The sequence below is a fragment of the Staurois parvus genome, unplaced genomic scaffold (assembly GCF_062004578.1).
Source record: "Staurois parvus isolate SC_StPar_1 unplaced genomic scaffold, SC_StPar_1.0 ptg000892l, whole genome shotgun sequence".
In the NCBI taxonomy this organism is placed as follows: Eukaryota; Metazoa; Chordata; class Amphibia; order Anura; family Ranidae; genus Staurois; species Staurois parvus.
Window position 1 is genome coordinate 374,239 of NW_028318688.1, and position 15,375 is coordinate 389,613.

General features: G+C 42.0%; 1 protein-coding gene across 1 annotated transcript in view; it reads right to left on the minus strand.

Moving 5' to 3' along the window:
• Positions 1-4,537: 4,537 nt before the first annotated feature.
• VCP (valosin containing protein) overlaps positions 4,538-15,375 on the minus strand; it is an 80,723-nt gene continuing 69,885 nt past the window's right edge. The window contains exons 13-17 of the mRNA XM_089656159.1: positions 15,030-15,242; positions 14,617-14,925; positions 11,498-11,653; positions 8,771-8,925; positions 4,538-5,218 (exon numbers count right to left, since the gene is read on the minus strand). Coding sequence (XP_089512285.1) covers positions 5,116-5,218; positions 8,771-8,925; positions 11,498-11,653; positions 14,617-14,925; positions 15,030-15,242 — 936 coding nt within the window. The 3' untranslated portion in view covers positions 4,538-5,115. The remainder of the gene's footprint in view (positions 5,219-8,770; positions 8,926-11,497; positions 11,654-14,616; positions 14,926-15,029; positions 15,243-15,375) is intronic.

Consider the following 15,375-nt stretch of genomic DNA (forward strand, 5'->3'; position numbering starts at 1 on the left):
ATCCACAATCTGAAAATGGAAAGTACGGCACAACTGCAAACCTACCAAGACATGGCCGTCCACCTAAACTGACAGGCCAGCAAGGAGAGCATTCATCAGAGAAGCAGCCAAGAGGTCCATGGCAACTCTGGAGGAGCTGCAGAGATCACAGCCCAGGTGGGAGAATCTGTCCACAGGACAACTATTAGTCGTGCACTCCACAAATCTGGCCTTTATGGAAGAGTGGCAAGAAGAAAGCCATTGTTGGAAGAAACCCATAAGAAGTGCAGTTTGTGAGAAGCCCTGTGGGGGACACAGCAAGCATGTGGAAGAAGGGGCTCTGGTCAGATGAGACCAAAATTGAACTTTTTGACCTAAAAGCAAAACGCTATGTGTGGCGGAAAACTAACACTGCACATCACCCTGACCACACCATCCCCACTGTGAAACATGATGGTGGCAGCATCATGTTGTGGGAATGCTTTTCTTCAGCAGGGACAGGGAAGCTGGTAAGAGTTGATGAGAAGATAGATGGAGCCAAATACAGGGCAATCTTAGAAGAAAACCTGTTAGTGTCTGAAAAATACTTCAGACCGGGCGGAGGTTCAGCTTCCAGCAGGACAACGACCTGAAACATCCAGCCAGAGCTACAATGGTCACAGTCCAGACCGAAATCCAATGGAGAATCTGTGGCCAGACCTGAAAATTGCTGTTCCCAGACGCTCTCCATCCAATCTGACAGAGCTTGAGTGATTCTGCAAAGAAGAATGGGCAGAAATGTCCCTCTCTAGATGTGCAAAGCTGGGAGACATCCCCAAAAACACTTGTAGCTGGAATTGCAGGAAAAGGGGGTCCTACAAAGTATTGACTCCGGGGGGGGGGGGGGGGGTGAAATACAAATTCCGGCACACTTTTCACAGATTTGTAAAGAAATTTTGAAACCCATTTCTCTTTTTCCTTCCACTTCACAATTATGTGCCACTTTGTGTTGGTCTATCACAACAAATCCCAATAAAATACATTGACGTTTTTGGTTGTAACATGACAACATGTGGAAGATTTCAAGGGGGAGGAAGACTTTTTCAAGGCACTGCATCGCCTCATGCTACCAGTAGTGACACTGACCCTATCCAAATGCAAAATTAATTTAAAACAGTCAGAAACGATGAGCAAGGAAAAAATGTCAGTGGCCTCCACCTGTAAAACCATTCCTGTTTTGGGGGTCATCTCATTGTTGCACATCTAGTGCAGTTTCATTAACACCAAAGCAGCTGAAACTGATTACCACCCCCCTCTGCTACTTAACTGACCAGATCAATATCCCAGGAGGTTTGATGCTAGACTCTGATTACAAAGTCTTCCTTTAATTTTTTTGAGCAGTGTTTTTATGATCATCTGAGCTTGAAATGCACCAGAGGAAATATAGAAGAGAGCCGAGTGACCACCGTGACTGTAGGGAGAACACAGTAGCCCTGACAGTGTATGCCTCATATTCCATATAGTAAAGGTCCCATAGCCAAGTTCCTCTTACATCATCAGTTTGAGATGCTTCTGAGAGTAGAGGATGTCCAAAATGTAGTTTTGCAAAGGAGTTAAGCCGCTGTAGGCACTGGCTGAGTCTTGCATGGCAATAGGAGAAGCTGTGGTAAAGAGAAAGCCTACACTCCTGTTGGTGCTGCACCATCAAGGTCCCGGCTGAAGGAGAATCCAATGGAAAATCCAAATGATGGTTTGGTTAGAAACAGTGCCCAGCCACCAGAAAGCAGTACAGACCCAGTAATGAAACAGAAAAACACAACCAAAAATAAACATTCCCCAAAACAGCCAAAGACCTCTATTAGCCACTTATCATGGATCTTCATCTACCATAAAGAACAAAAGGACAGACATCCATTCTCCTAAGGATACTAAGCAAAATTGTGCAAGGTGGGAGGGGCTATAGCTTCAAGAAGGATGACCTTCACTTTTCCCATGTACCTAGAGTCCATTGTTCCTGTAGGTAGCTGTATAACCCTCAGTTATTTTACTGCCCGACATCTCAAAGCAAACATCCCAAAGTCCGACACCTCATAAAGCAAAGATCCCACAAACCAACACCCCATACGGCAAAGGTTCCAAGGTCCCACTCCGTATACAGCCAAGATCCCAAAGCTTGACCCCCTTCCCCACACAGAAAAGGTCCCTGTGACAGACCCAACTAGGACAGGGGCTTTTGGAGAGGACTAGGGGGTAGCCTTCTCCCCAATGATTATAGCCCATGGAGAAGACCAGGGATTTGGTCATCTTCTCCCAGTCAGAGCATGGAAAAGAGCTCCGTTCAGCATCTGAAACCATGGTCGTAGGGAGATCATTTTCGAATGATGGACAATAACGTGGTGGACTGCTGAGAGCGAGGCCTGGATTCATTCTCTGCATAAAGACAATAAAGCTTTCCTTCCGGAGTGGATGGAAAGGTGTAATATTAATCTTGTACAGGTGAATGGTCAGAGGAAATATGGGACCTCCCTGCAGACTGGGTTGGAGAAGCTCCTCCACTTGGGACAGAAATCTTTATCAACAATCTTCCTCTAGAAATCTATGAAGATAAATTAATTCCACTTTCTTAGATGGTTAGAATATTGTATGAGTTTTTTCGGATGGTGGACAGATTGCACAGGTGGGGGCCAGTCAACTTGAAGACAGCAAGTGTAATGTACTTTCTGTATGCAGGGTTGGAGGTGCCCAGCTGTCTGGGGTGGGCTCCAGGCTGGCCTGGGTTCTTGGCTGTTGATAAGCCAACTGTTTAATTAGATCACTGCTAGCTATTCATTAGATGTACTGATGATATTACTGTTTACCGTTTGCACTGTTTAGGATAACGTGATCAAGCTGTTATCAATGTGGGATGTTTATCCCGATGTGTAATGTTTGTTATTATTGCTCATGTGGGGACTGCCCCAAGTGTATAAAAACCTTTTAATTTTTGTTCAATAAAGAGTTCCAGTTGCATCTAAGCTAATATAGTCAAGTTTTTGGATGCAATGCACAACTATAATACCTTGGTCCTGTGTCCCAGCGGCGAGGAAGCAATTGTCTGATGGAAGCACCCAGGCGGAGTGTAGTAGAAAAAAAAGAACACACCAACCTTGCACATTACCTCAGTAAACAGCTGATTTATTGATTTAGGACAGGAGTGGGCAACTGTGGCCCTCCAGCTGTTGTAGAACTACAAGTCCCATGAGGTACTGCAAAACTGACAGTTACAAGCATGACTCCCAAAGGCAGAGGCATGAAGAGACTTGTAGTTCAACAACAGCTGGAGGGCCACAGTTGCCCACCCGATTTAGGAGATAAACTCACAAAAGTAGTAATAAAACAGGCATGTATAATCCAAAAGCGAATCCTACGATAAGACACGTGCGAATCCTATCAGAAGGGGAGAGTCTCAGAGCTCTGATGAAGAAAGGACCCCCCCTTCAAAACATGTCAGTGTCACTCAGAGTCTCCCCTTCTGATGGGATTCGCACGTGTCTCCTTATTGTAGGATTTGCTTTTAGATTATATGTCTGTTTTATTACTACTTTTGTGAGTATATCTCCTAAATCAAATAATTGTTTACAGAGGTAATGTGGAAGCTTGGTGCGCTCTGTTCTTGTTCTCTACTACAGTTTGTATCGAGCTTCTCCAACTTCGTGTTGGAGCTGCACAGCCTTTGATCGGTCTTGGACAAACTTCCATACACTCTAGTTGTCATGTTTCATATGACTGTCATATGCATTTAAGTATTCTCTGTATTTTGTCTCTGCTCCTCCCTTTCCTTTGGTTTAGTTCTTCCTGTGTAGATAGCCCACCCCTTTACCCAGAAATGCATTGCAGCTTCTAGCCTCATGTCATGAAGCAGGTCACATTATGATCTTTTGACCTATCAGATGTTCATTGTTGTAAGATTCTCTGTTTATGGAATAAACTTCACAAGATCTACAAGGTGTCATCCGATCGAGTCACTGCCTGTGATATTCAACTAAGATTGGAGTTATCGCTATCTCATCACAACTAAGTTACAGAGATCACACTTTCAATGCTCAGATTGGAGAGACAGAACACTAGTATTATTGGTCCATCGGTCCTCTACTGATCTGGGTCCCTGAGTGCAGGAGATGTTGCATCTGTGTCTACCCAGATGGCCCGTCACAGTCCCGTAGCCCAACTCCCATACAGTAAAGGTCCCATAGCCCGGTTCCTCTTACATCATCAGTTTGAGATGCTTCTGAGAGCAGTCAAAAGTTCAGTGACAGGTACATTTAACTTGCAGATGACCACCTTCTGACCTGCTTCAAGCAGGTTTTGTATCCCCATAAACTTGTATGAAGTGAATGAAATCTCCAAGATATAGGCAATAGCAATGACTACCCCTAAAGTCACAAATTCATTTCAGGTTCCTTACAAAACATGTCCCTTTAATGTTAAACGTCTATGAAAAGAATGTAAAGATTTTACACAGCAGATACCTGCACAGTTGCCAGACAACATATTTGTCACTTTTAAAGCCAGAATACAGAAATAAAGGAGAACCATCAGAATCAGTGAACAGTCAGTTTATTCACGTTAGACGTCAACCTGCGTTTTATTTTTTTTCTTAAATTCAATAACATCAATAATTAAAGTGAATCTTTCATCAGATTCACACCATGGATTCTTTGCTATAAAACACAGTGATGCAGTATATATAAAGGAAATTCTATAACCCAGACAGCCCAGTAAGCAGCATTCTGCCTGCAGTGTTGTGCATCCTGGTTGGGAGCCTATCCTGCGGCCCTGTCCACTCCTTCACAGGCCGGAGCATTAAGGAGGCAAACCTGGAGACAGCTTAGTGTATGCACAGCTCTGGGGGCAGAAAGCCACCTGCATTGCCGATATTTAAGGTTTTATGTGTTACAGCAAATAATTCACTGTGTGGATTCTAATGAAAGGTTCCTTTCTGAGCAGTGACAGAAGTTGAGCCTGTATCCAGAGACCTGGCACCCCTCTTCTCAAAAACAAAAAAAGCAGGAGTGGGGTGCGCAGCTATTCCGTTCTGAGTAATGAAAACAGAGTGTCCATTCAACTAGGAATTTCTTTGCTGTACAGTTGGGACGGCATTGGGGGGAAGGGGTCCATCTAGCCGTACAGATCGTCTTCTTCTTCAGCAAAGTGGTTTCCCCCAGCACCGCCTCCAGCTCCTTGACTTGGACCGGATCCTCCCTGCCCTCCAGAGGGGAATCTGGAAGAGAGAACATTGCACCGCATTTACAAAACATCAATGTACTAGGAAAGAAAACCTAGACCTGCTGACTTCCAATAAACCTGAATTAACCACTTCCCGTCCGGCCCATGTACATAAACGGCCGGATGGGAGCAGTGCAGGAATGGGTGACCGTTTATAAACGGCCTCCGCATTCACTGCCTCTGCGTGGTAACTGGGAGCGTGCGGCACCACAATCTGGTGCCCGCTATGTCCGAACACCAATCGCTGTACGGGGCCTCTGTGTGAGGTTCCGATCATGTGATCACTGATTGGCCAATCAAAGATCACATGAATAGTAGTAAGCAAGATGTCACTTCCTGACATTATTGCTTACTTCTCCTAGATTGTAAGCTCCCAGGATCAGGGCCCTCCTATCTCTCTTGTATTGAACTGTATTGTTGCTGTATTGTCTCCCGTTATATTGTAAAGTGCTGAGCAAACTGTTGGCACCATATAAATCATGTATAATAATACTACTTGTGAAATTATTATTATTAAACAGGATTTATATAGCGCCAACAGTCTGCTCAGCGCTTTACAATTAACAGTATAACAGAAGACAATACAGCAATACAAGAGGGATAGGAGGGCCTGATCCTGGGAGCTTACCTGCTAAATCTGTGAATGATCCCAGAGATCACATGGTACAGGGCTATTCACAACAGCCTTGTACCATGTGACAAGCTGTGACCAATCACAGCTCACACAGTATTTCTCAATGGTTGCAAGAATGCAGCCAGAGAGAAGGAGAAATGATTGCTTTTACAGCCTTTGTGGGTGTAAAAGCAATGGGTGAAAAAAAAAAAAAAAAATCTTCCATCACCACCCCCCCCCCCCCAAAAAACTAATAGTGTCACTGTACTGATAGGGTGACAGTATGTTAAAAAAAATAGAAAAAAAACTGTATAATAAAATAAATTAAAAATGTAAAACTTTTTTTGAAAAATTATAATTTTTGGTTATAAACTAATTTGGGTAATTTTTTTTTTTACTAAAGATAGCTGAATACATTTTGGTTAAGATTTATGCAGAAAGAATATTTGCAAAATTTTATAAGAAAAACACTTTTTTTTTCAAAATGTTTGAACTTTTTCATTTACATAGCAAAAAAATAAAAATCCCAGTGGTGAATAAATACCACCAAAATAAAGTTTTATCTGTCTCAAAAAAATGCTAAAAATTTCATATGGGTACAGTGTTGCATGACCGCGCAATTGTCAAAGTGTGATAGCGCTGAAAACTGGCCTGGACAGGAAGGGGGTGAAAGTGTCTGGACTTGAAGTTGTTAAAGTACAACTACAGCTTACAAAAAAATAAAACCCAAAACAAAAAACACATATCAGCTGCTACACCATCTCCAGAGCAGATCCTCGGAGGAAGACTCAGTGATCTGCAGTCTAGTGCCAGTTCTCTTCTGGGATGAAAAATGCCCAGTGCCATTCAACCTTCTTCTAACGAGGCCAAAGACACCCCCCTGTGGAAACAAACCATAATGCTGCCCTGGACCTAAAGGAAAATGCAGCAGAGGGCAGCTCTCCACTACTTGATGTGGGTCCCTGCAGCATTCAGAACATTCCCAACCATCGGAGTACTAGAACCAACATCATGTGACTGGCCAGATACTGAAAGGGAGATTTCACTATTGAAAACCAAATACGAAGGGAACCATCATCAGGTGAAATTAGATCTGGGTGTGTCATGACTTCACTAGACATTCTGTCGGCCATTACTTATTATGGTTACAGTAGGAGGTTGGATTCAAATCTTTGTATAACCACTTGACCTCCGAAGACTTACCCCTCCCCCCCCCCCCCTCCTGACCAGGCCATACGGCGCTGTGTTACTTTAACTGACAATTGCGTGGTCATACAATGCATGCACATGAATGAAATGTCATTTTTTTTCCCCCCTAAAAATAAAGCTCCCTTTTAGTGGAATTTAATCACCTCTGGTTTTTAATTTTTTGCACTATAAAATAAAAAAAACATTTAGGAAAAAAAAAAAAAAATCTAAAATAAAAAAAAATGTATCTATATAATTTTTTAATAGAGATGTATAGAATATACACATTTTTTTTTTCAAATATACAAATATTTATTTTTCTTAAAAAAAAAAAAATAAATATATATATATATATATATATATATATATATATATATATATATATATATACACACACACATATATATATGTATATACATATACACACACACATATATGTATATACATATACACACATTTTCTGCTAGAAAATCTATCTAATAAAATGTTTGACTAAAAAAAAATCATATCGATAAATCATATTCTGTGACATTATTGGTAAAAAATCCAAATAAGCGTATATTGATTGGTTTGCGCAAGTTATAGTGTCTACAAATGGCGGTGTATATATACACACTTATTTATTTTTTGTATACTAGTAATGGCGGCAATCATATCTTATAGCGGGACTGCAATATTGCGGTGGACAGTCTGACACTGGCACTTTGTGGGAACCAGTGACACTAATACAGTGATGAGTGCTAAAACTATACAAGGACAATTATTACTGACACTGCCTGGGAAGGGGATAAAAATCCAGGGCGATCAAAGGGTTGTGTGCCTAACCAGTGTTTTTGTGTGTATACTGTGCTGTTTTTACTAAACACAATCTGCTAGATTTTATTCCCTGAATAAAATCTAGCAGATTGCCATTGACATAACTGAGCTCTTCCTTGTTTACATGGCAGAGCTGTGTTCTGTCAGTCTCCACAGCAATCAACAGGTTCCAGTGCGCTTCCATTGGTTGCTCCAGCAGTATGCGTGCCCCCCCCCCATTGAAGAAGTGCGAAATTAAGTTTATATACGTGATTTTACACAGAACGTCTGCCCTGTAGCAGTAAATCTGCTACAGGGTGGACAGCAAGTGGATAATCAAACTGAATCAAAAGATAACTGACCTTAGCACTCTGGATATCTCTTCAATGTTTTAACCCCCTTGGCGCCAGCACCTCTTGGCCCTTTAAGGGGTTTATAAATGCTGGGCAGTGGGGTAGGGTTTGTGACCATGTGACCACTGTTGACTGAGGGTCACGTGATTGGAAAGCACCGGATCACACGCAGAGATCAAGAGATTTCCATAAGCCGCCAGGAATTGTGCTGGGAGTACGCACAATGCATGCTCTGCACAATTCTGTTTTTTTTTTTTTAGGGTACACATATACAGCCTCTCAGTCTTAAGGCCACCCGCCAAAAGGCCACATATATGCATGTGGTCAGCAGGAAGGAGTTAATGACTACCTCCTGCATGTTTACAAGCTAATCCTTGCTAATAAAGTGCTGAAGATTTCTAGTTCAAGTCTCTGCTGTCCAATCCGATGTAGGATCTGCCCATGGCATTTAGAGAGTAGCTGCTGCACAGCACTTTTAGAAGAGCATTAGGCAAATTATATACACCAATGAGCATGTTAAATCGGTACGCTACTAACCCTCCACATGTCTGCAGAGTGGCAATGACAAAATCACTCCAGCTCCAACTCACTGACATACCTGAAACTGCCAAAGCCGCGGCTCTGCTGCAAAGTCTGTGCAAACATTTCGTATTTTCTGATGTCGTTGTCGCTGACGGAACGGCGAGCAAAGCGCATAGCTTCCTCAAAGTGATCCCGGCGGATTTCAGGTACAGGATCATCCTCTTCCACTTCCTGTATTAGAGGACCAAAAAAATAAATAAATAATTGCCAGAATGGGGAAAAAAAAAAAGAAAAACACTACAGACTATACCAGATTCCATGGTTTCCTAGGGTTGAGCAATTTCTGCCTCCCAGAAACATTTCCACTGACATCACTGATCTTTTTATATTGTAAAGTGCTGAGCAAACTGTTGGCGCTATATAAATCCTGTATAATAATAATCTTTTTAGTCATCACTAGGGGGGTAATTATCCCCCAATAACCACTTAAGTGTGAGGAGCATTCTTCCCACCAACCTTCACACTAAATGTATCATGAGTTGTATTTATATAATCAGTGTTAGAAGGGCTTCTCTGAGACTGGAAAGTTACTTCAAGGGTTCCTCTGTGTAGAAAAAGTCTTCTCCAGATAATCACTGCAGTGGTGCTACTGATAAATATATATATATTTTTTTTTTTATATATTTAAAATAAATAAATAAAAAGTGTGTGTGAGATATATATATATATATATACACACACATACATACACACTTTTTATTTATTTTAAATATATATAAATTTATATATATATATATATATATATATATATATATATATATATATATATATATATATATATATATAGCAAACAGATGGCTCTACACAAGATTGCTAACCATCCTACTCAGTTAACCTGTATGTATACCCCATCTCACTCCCCTTTTATTTGCTCTTTGTTGGAATGGTAAAATACGCCACTGAAAAGAGTTGTGTTGCATCTGTTTGCCAAGAGCAAAAAAAAATACCCATCATGTCAGAAATTCAGAGCTGAGTAATTAGCCTTCCCAATCCCTAACATGGGACTACAGAATGAAAAATCCTTTACAGCTGATCAATTAACTCTGAATTACTCTCGGTCATTCTTGGCGATGCCTTACATGTGTGGTGAAATCGCAGTTTCCATACAAGTGTGCACCCTGTGGTTGCGTCTGCATTGGGGGGGGTGCAGGGCAACAGGAGTTACGGCTAATTTTCTTTTTTAAACTTTAAAATATTTATTTAACTTTGTTGCCATCACAAGTGTGTTAACAAGCCCCATGTTATTGGGTGTATGCCAGGTACACTTCATGGAGACATTGGGGTCTATTAAATCCTCAATGTCCCCCTTGACCTTCACAGCAGCTTTTCAAGCACAGATCTTGCTATAAATGTAACAGGGTGGCCACACAGATCACTTGTACATTACAGCTGGCAGAGCAAAATCGAGCGCAATCTCATGTCTTGGTCTGCTCTCCATCTGTCTTACCAACGGTGAATTTCTCCTTTAACCCCTTCATGCCTAAGGGTAAAACAAATCTAAATGCCTAAGCACAATTTTGCAGAGTTGACATGTGTTAGTAAATCCGTACATATCATCACAACTACTTTGTACATCCAGGTGAATTATACGGTTTTTTTCAGGACAAAATTTGGTGGTAAATGGTAATGGTTCTCTCTATCTCTTGATTTTTTTTTTTATTAAAGGAAAACTGTCCCAAAATAGTAAAAAAAAAAATAATCTTTTTACATTTAGCTGTGTGTTTCTTGTTATTACCATATCCTAGCACCAAAAACAACCCAAAATACATTTTCCAGCTCTTGACGATTGCAGCGATACCATATATGTGTATTTTATTTGTTGTTTGTACCCGTAGTACCGCCCAGAAACAAGAGTCCACATTTTGTTTTTTTTTTACCTAAAACACACTGGCACCAAATTTTTTTTTTAAATCCTGACCTTTGACCCTGACCTTTTGACTTTGACCCAAATACTTACCCCGGCACTGAACTAGATCAAACCTTGATCTAGGTATTTTTTCTTTTTTTTTTTTATTACAAACATTTTTTCCCCCCTCTATGCCAGGAGTTAGAGAGATACAATGCAGCTCTCCTCCATTCATAGAGAGAAAAAAAAAAAAAAAAAAAGAGGGCCGGGCTGCACAGTGACTGATCACTGTGACAGCCAATCAGAGGCTATCACAGCGTTCATGTGACCCGGAATCTGGATTCCCAGGTCCCGATCGTTAGAACGGGACCAGGTGCTCTCAGTGACACTGTGGTCTTTGTACTGGGAGCACGCTGTGTGGCGCGCTCCCAGCAGGACAGGTACGCAAATATGCGGCCCCACGGAAAAAAGCCCAGTTCTGTGAGACCGCATATTTGTGTTACGTTGGCGTCAAGATAAGAAAACAAATCTATAGACATTTTGGCTTCTGAAAACTCATGAGGAACCGATAACAGGGATTTTAAATCTCCCAATCAGTCACTATTACCGCCCTGCCCAAAACAAGATAGATAGGGAGCAGTGCACATTTGGGAAAGACTAATCAGACCTGGTAGGACAAACAAAACCAAGGCCTACGAAGCCTTTTCACCAGGTGCCATGTACACTAACAACTGGGGTGTTCAAACTTGAAAGTACACCCCATGCCACTGATTCTGTATTCGTAGTGGAAGCCTCTCGGTGATTGTAGACAAATGGTCAGCTTGCTATAGAGGCCCAACTGTAGCTAATGGGGAGTCATGTACTTCTGCACTGCCGAGCATGGCAACTACTACATACCATGGCTGAAGGGTTTGTCTGTCTCTCCCGCTCTCTCCTGATCTCATTCTCGATGGATTCACGAATTGCCAGTTTGCAGGCCCGCTGACAGATCTCAGTCAAGTCAGCACCAGAGAAACCATTGGTCATCTTGGCCAGGAAGTCCAGGTCCACATCCTGGAAAATAAACACACAAATGATGATCTCTACAATCACTGAGTGTTACCAAGAACAAAAATAACATTCCGAACATAAATAAGTTTTACATTTTTAAGGGCCAATGTTGACCGGCTATTGTTCATTTCACTTCTCTCCCTTTACAATTCAGAATATACAGTGCCTGAAAAAGTATTCATACCCCTTGAGATTTTCCACATGTTGTCATGTTACAATCAAAAACATCAATGTATTTTATTGGGATTGGATGTGATAGACCAACACAAAGGGGCACATAATTGTGAAGTGGAAGGAAAATGAGAAATGGTTTTCACAGATTTGAAAAAAAAATGTTGAAAAAAGTGTGACGGCATTTGTATTCGGCCCCCCGGAGTCAATACTTTGTAGGACCCCTTTCCATGCAATTCCAGCTGCAAGTCTTTTTGGGGATGTCTCTTTGCACATCTAGAGAGGGACATTTCTGCCCATTCTTCTTTGCAGAATCGCTCAAGCTCTGTCAGATTGAATGGAGAGTGTCTGGGAACAGCAATTTTCAGGTCTGGCCACAGATTCTCCATTGGATTTAGGTCTGGACTGTGACTGGGCCATTCTAATACATGAAGATGCTTTGATCTAAACCATTCCATTGTAGCTCTGGCTGGATGTTTTGGGTCGTTGTCCTGCTGGAAGGTGAACCTCCGCCCCGGTCTCAAGTCTTTTGCAGACTAACAGGTTTTCTTCTAAGATTGCCCTGTATTTGGCTCCATCCATCTTCCCTTCAACTCTGACCAGCTTCCCTGTCCCTGCTGCAGAAAAGCTTCGCCACCACATGATGCTGCCACCACCATGTTTCACAGTGGGGATGGTGTGTTCAGGGTGATATACAGTGTTATTTTCCACCATGACACACAGGTGGACTCTATTTACTAATTAGGTGACTTCTGAAGGCAATTGGTTCCACTAGATTTTAGTTAGGGGTATCAGAGTAAAGGGGGCTGAATACAAATGCATGCCACACTTTTCATATATTTGTAATACATTTTAAAAATCATTTATCATTTTCCTTCCACTTCACAATTTTGTGCCACTTTGTGTTGGTCCTCACCCCAACCCTCCACGTAGTCTTCTGGGAGACACGACAGGTCCCAGAAGACTACAGGACCAATAAGGAAGCGCATGCGCAAGGGGCACCCGGCTGTGAAGCAGCAAGCTGTCAAAGCCGGGTGCCCACACTGAAGATGCCGGCGTCTGGAACACAGGACGGACGGTAAAACAGGCTGCAGGGAGGACACAGTGGGATCATAAGACAGGTGAGTGGCAGTTTTTTTTAAAGTCAGCAGCTACAGTTTTTATAGCTGCTGACTTATTTTTTTTACAGTGTGAGTGGAATTCCGCTTTAAGTTTCATGATTATGGCTTACAGCTACCGAAAACCCAAAATTCAATATCTCAGAAAATTAAAATATTGTGAAAAGGTCAATGTTGTACACTCATGGTGTCACACTAATTGGCTAATTAACTCAAAACACCTGTAAAGGTTTCCTGAGCCTTTAAATGGTTTCTCGGTCTGGTTCAGTAGGTTGCACAATCATAGGGAAGACTGCTGACTTGACAGTTGTCCAGAAGACAGTCACTGACACCCCCCACAAGGAGGGTAAGTCACAAAAAGTCATTGCTAAAGAAGCTGGCTGTTCGCAGAGTGCTGTATCCAAGCATATTAATGGAAAGTTAAGTGGAAGGAAACAGTGGGGTAGAAAAAGGTGCACAAGCAGCAGGGATAACCGCAGCCTTCAGATGATTTCATTTCATTTGGAAATCAAGGTCCCAGAGTCTAGAGGAACAGTGGAGAGACCCAGAATCCAAGTTGTATGAGGTCCAGTTGTGAACTTTCAAGTCCAAAAGTCAGCGCAGCCGTCTACCAGGATATTCTAGAGCATTTCATGCTTCCCTCTGCTGACCAGCTTTATGGAGATACTGATTTCATTTTCCAGCAGGACTTGGCACCTGCCCACACTGCCAAAAGTACCAATACCTGGTATAATGATCAGGGGATCACTGTGCTTGATTGGCCAGCAAACTCATGTAACCTAAACCCCATAGAGAATTTGTGGGGTATTGTCAAGTGGAAGATGTGGGACACCAGACCCAACAATGCAGAAGATCTGAAGGCTGCTATCAAACCACCCTGGGCTTCCATAACACCTCAGCAGTGCCACAGACTGATCGCCTCCATGCCACGCCGCATTGATGCAGTAATTCATGCAAAAAGAGCCCCGAACAAGTATTGAGTGCATACTATACTGGACTTGGACATACTTTTCAGTATGCCAACATTTCTGTATTAAAAATCCTTTTTTTTAAATTTTTTTATTGGTCTTATGTAATATTCTGATTTTCTGAGATACTGAACTTTGGGCTTTCACTAGCTGTAAGCCATAATTACCAAAATTAAAAGAAAGAAATGCTTGAAATGTATCATTCTGTGTGTAATGAATCTATATGAGTTTCACGCTTTGAACTGAATTACTGAAATAAAAATTTAACTTTTAGATAATATTCTAATTTATTGAGATGCACCTGAATATGCGGATTGGATGTGGTTTGAACAGCATCCAATCTGCATGACGTGAAAAAACATTGCTCCCTTTGGTGCCTATTCACATATGTCCAGTGCACTGGCGGTGCGGATTCAGTGAGGTTTTAAAGAGTCATGTACGATTTCTGAGCAGTGTGGTCCGGTTTAGGTGCGGATTATAGGCTATTGACTTCTATGGGAAGTGTTTCTAAACTGCATGTGTGTGAACAAGATAAGATCCTGAGCTAATGATGTCCTGAACCTGATGTAAACCTGACATGAACCACTGAAAATTACTCTATCAATAAAGCTGTGAAACCTGAGCTTTAATCCACACCGCACCTGTGAATCAGCTCTTAAAGTTGTAAGCATCACATATTTTTTAGGGGTTTGGAGGAGGGGTGACTTGCCTTGGCAACAGGAGACTTCCTCAGGTTGGCCTTTAGGATAGCAATGCGAGACTTCTCATCGGGTAGTGGAATGTAGATGAGCTGATCCAGACGGCCAGGACGCAGGATGGCGGGGTCAATGATGTCGGGTCTGTTGGTGGCTCCAATGATGAAGACGTTCTTTTTGGTGGACATTCCATCCATCTCAGTCAGGATTTGGTTGATGACTCTGTCAGCAGCGCCACCACCATCACCGATGTTGCCACCACGGGCCTTGGCGATGGAGTCCAGTTCATCAAAGAAGAGGACACATGGAGCGGCCTGCCTAGCCTGCAAAAGGAAACCGCAAACATTTACTTCTTCTAAACAAATGAATGAAGTGCTCAGCACAGCCCAGAAACGTCAAGTCACTCCATTCAAACAGAGACCCTTACCTTGTCAAAGATCTCTCTGACATTGGCTTCAGACTCTCCAAACCACATGGTGAGCAGCTCAGGGCCTTTGATGGAGATAAAGTTGGCCTGGCACTCATTGGCAATGGCCTTGGCTAACAAAGTCTTACCACACCCAGGTGGCCCGTAGAAAAGCACACCTTTAGATGGTGTCATGCCAAACTTCAAAAATTTGTCTGGATGCTCCACAGGATACTGAAAAAAATACAGAACAAAAAGAAGCTTATTTTATTTCTGTAGTAACACCATATTATATAGCATTTAGTAAGCATTGGAAAGCTGCTTTTCCTTCTTACATTCTCTTTACTCCTCCACTACCTTGCTTGCC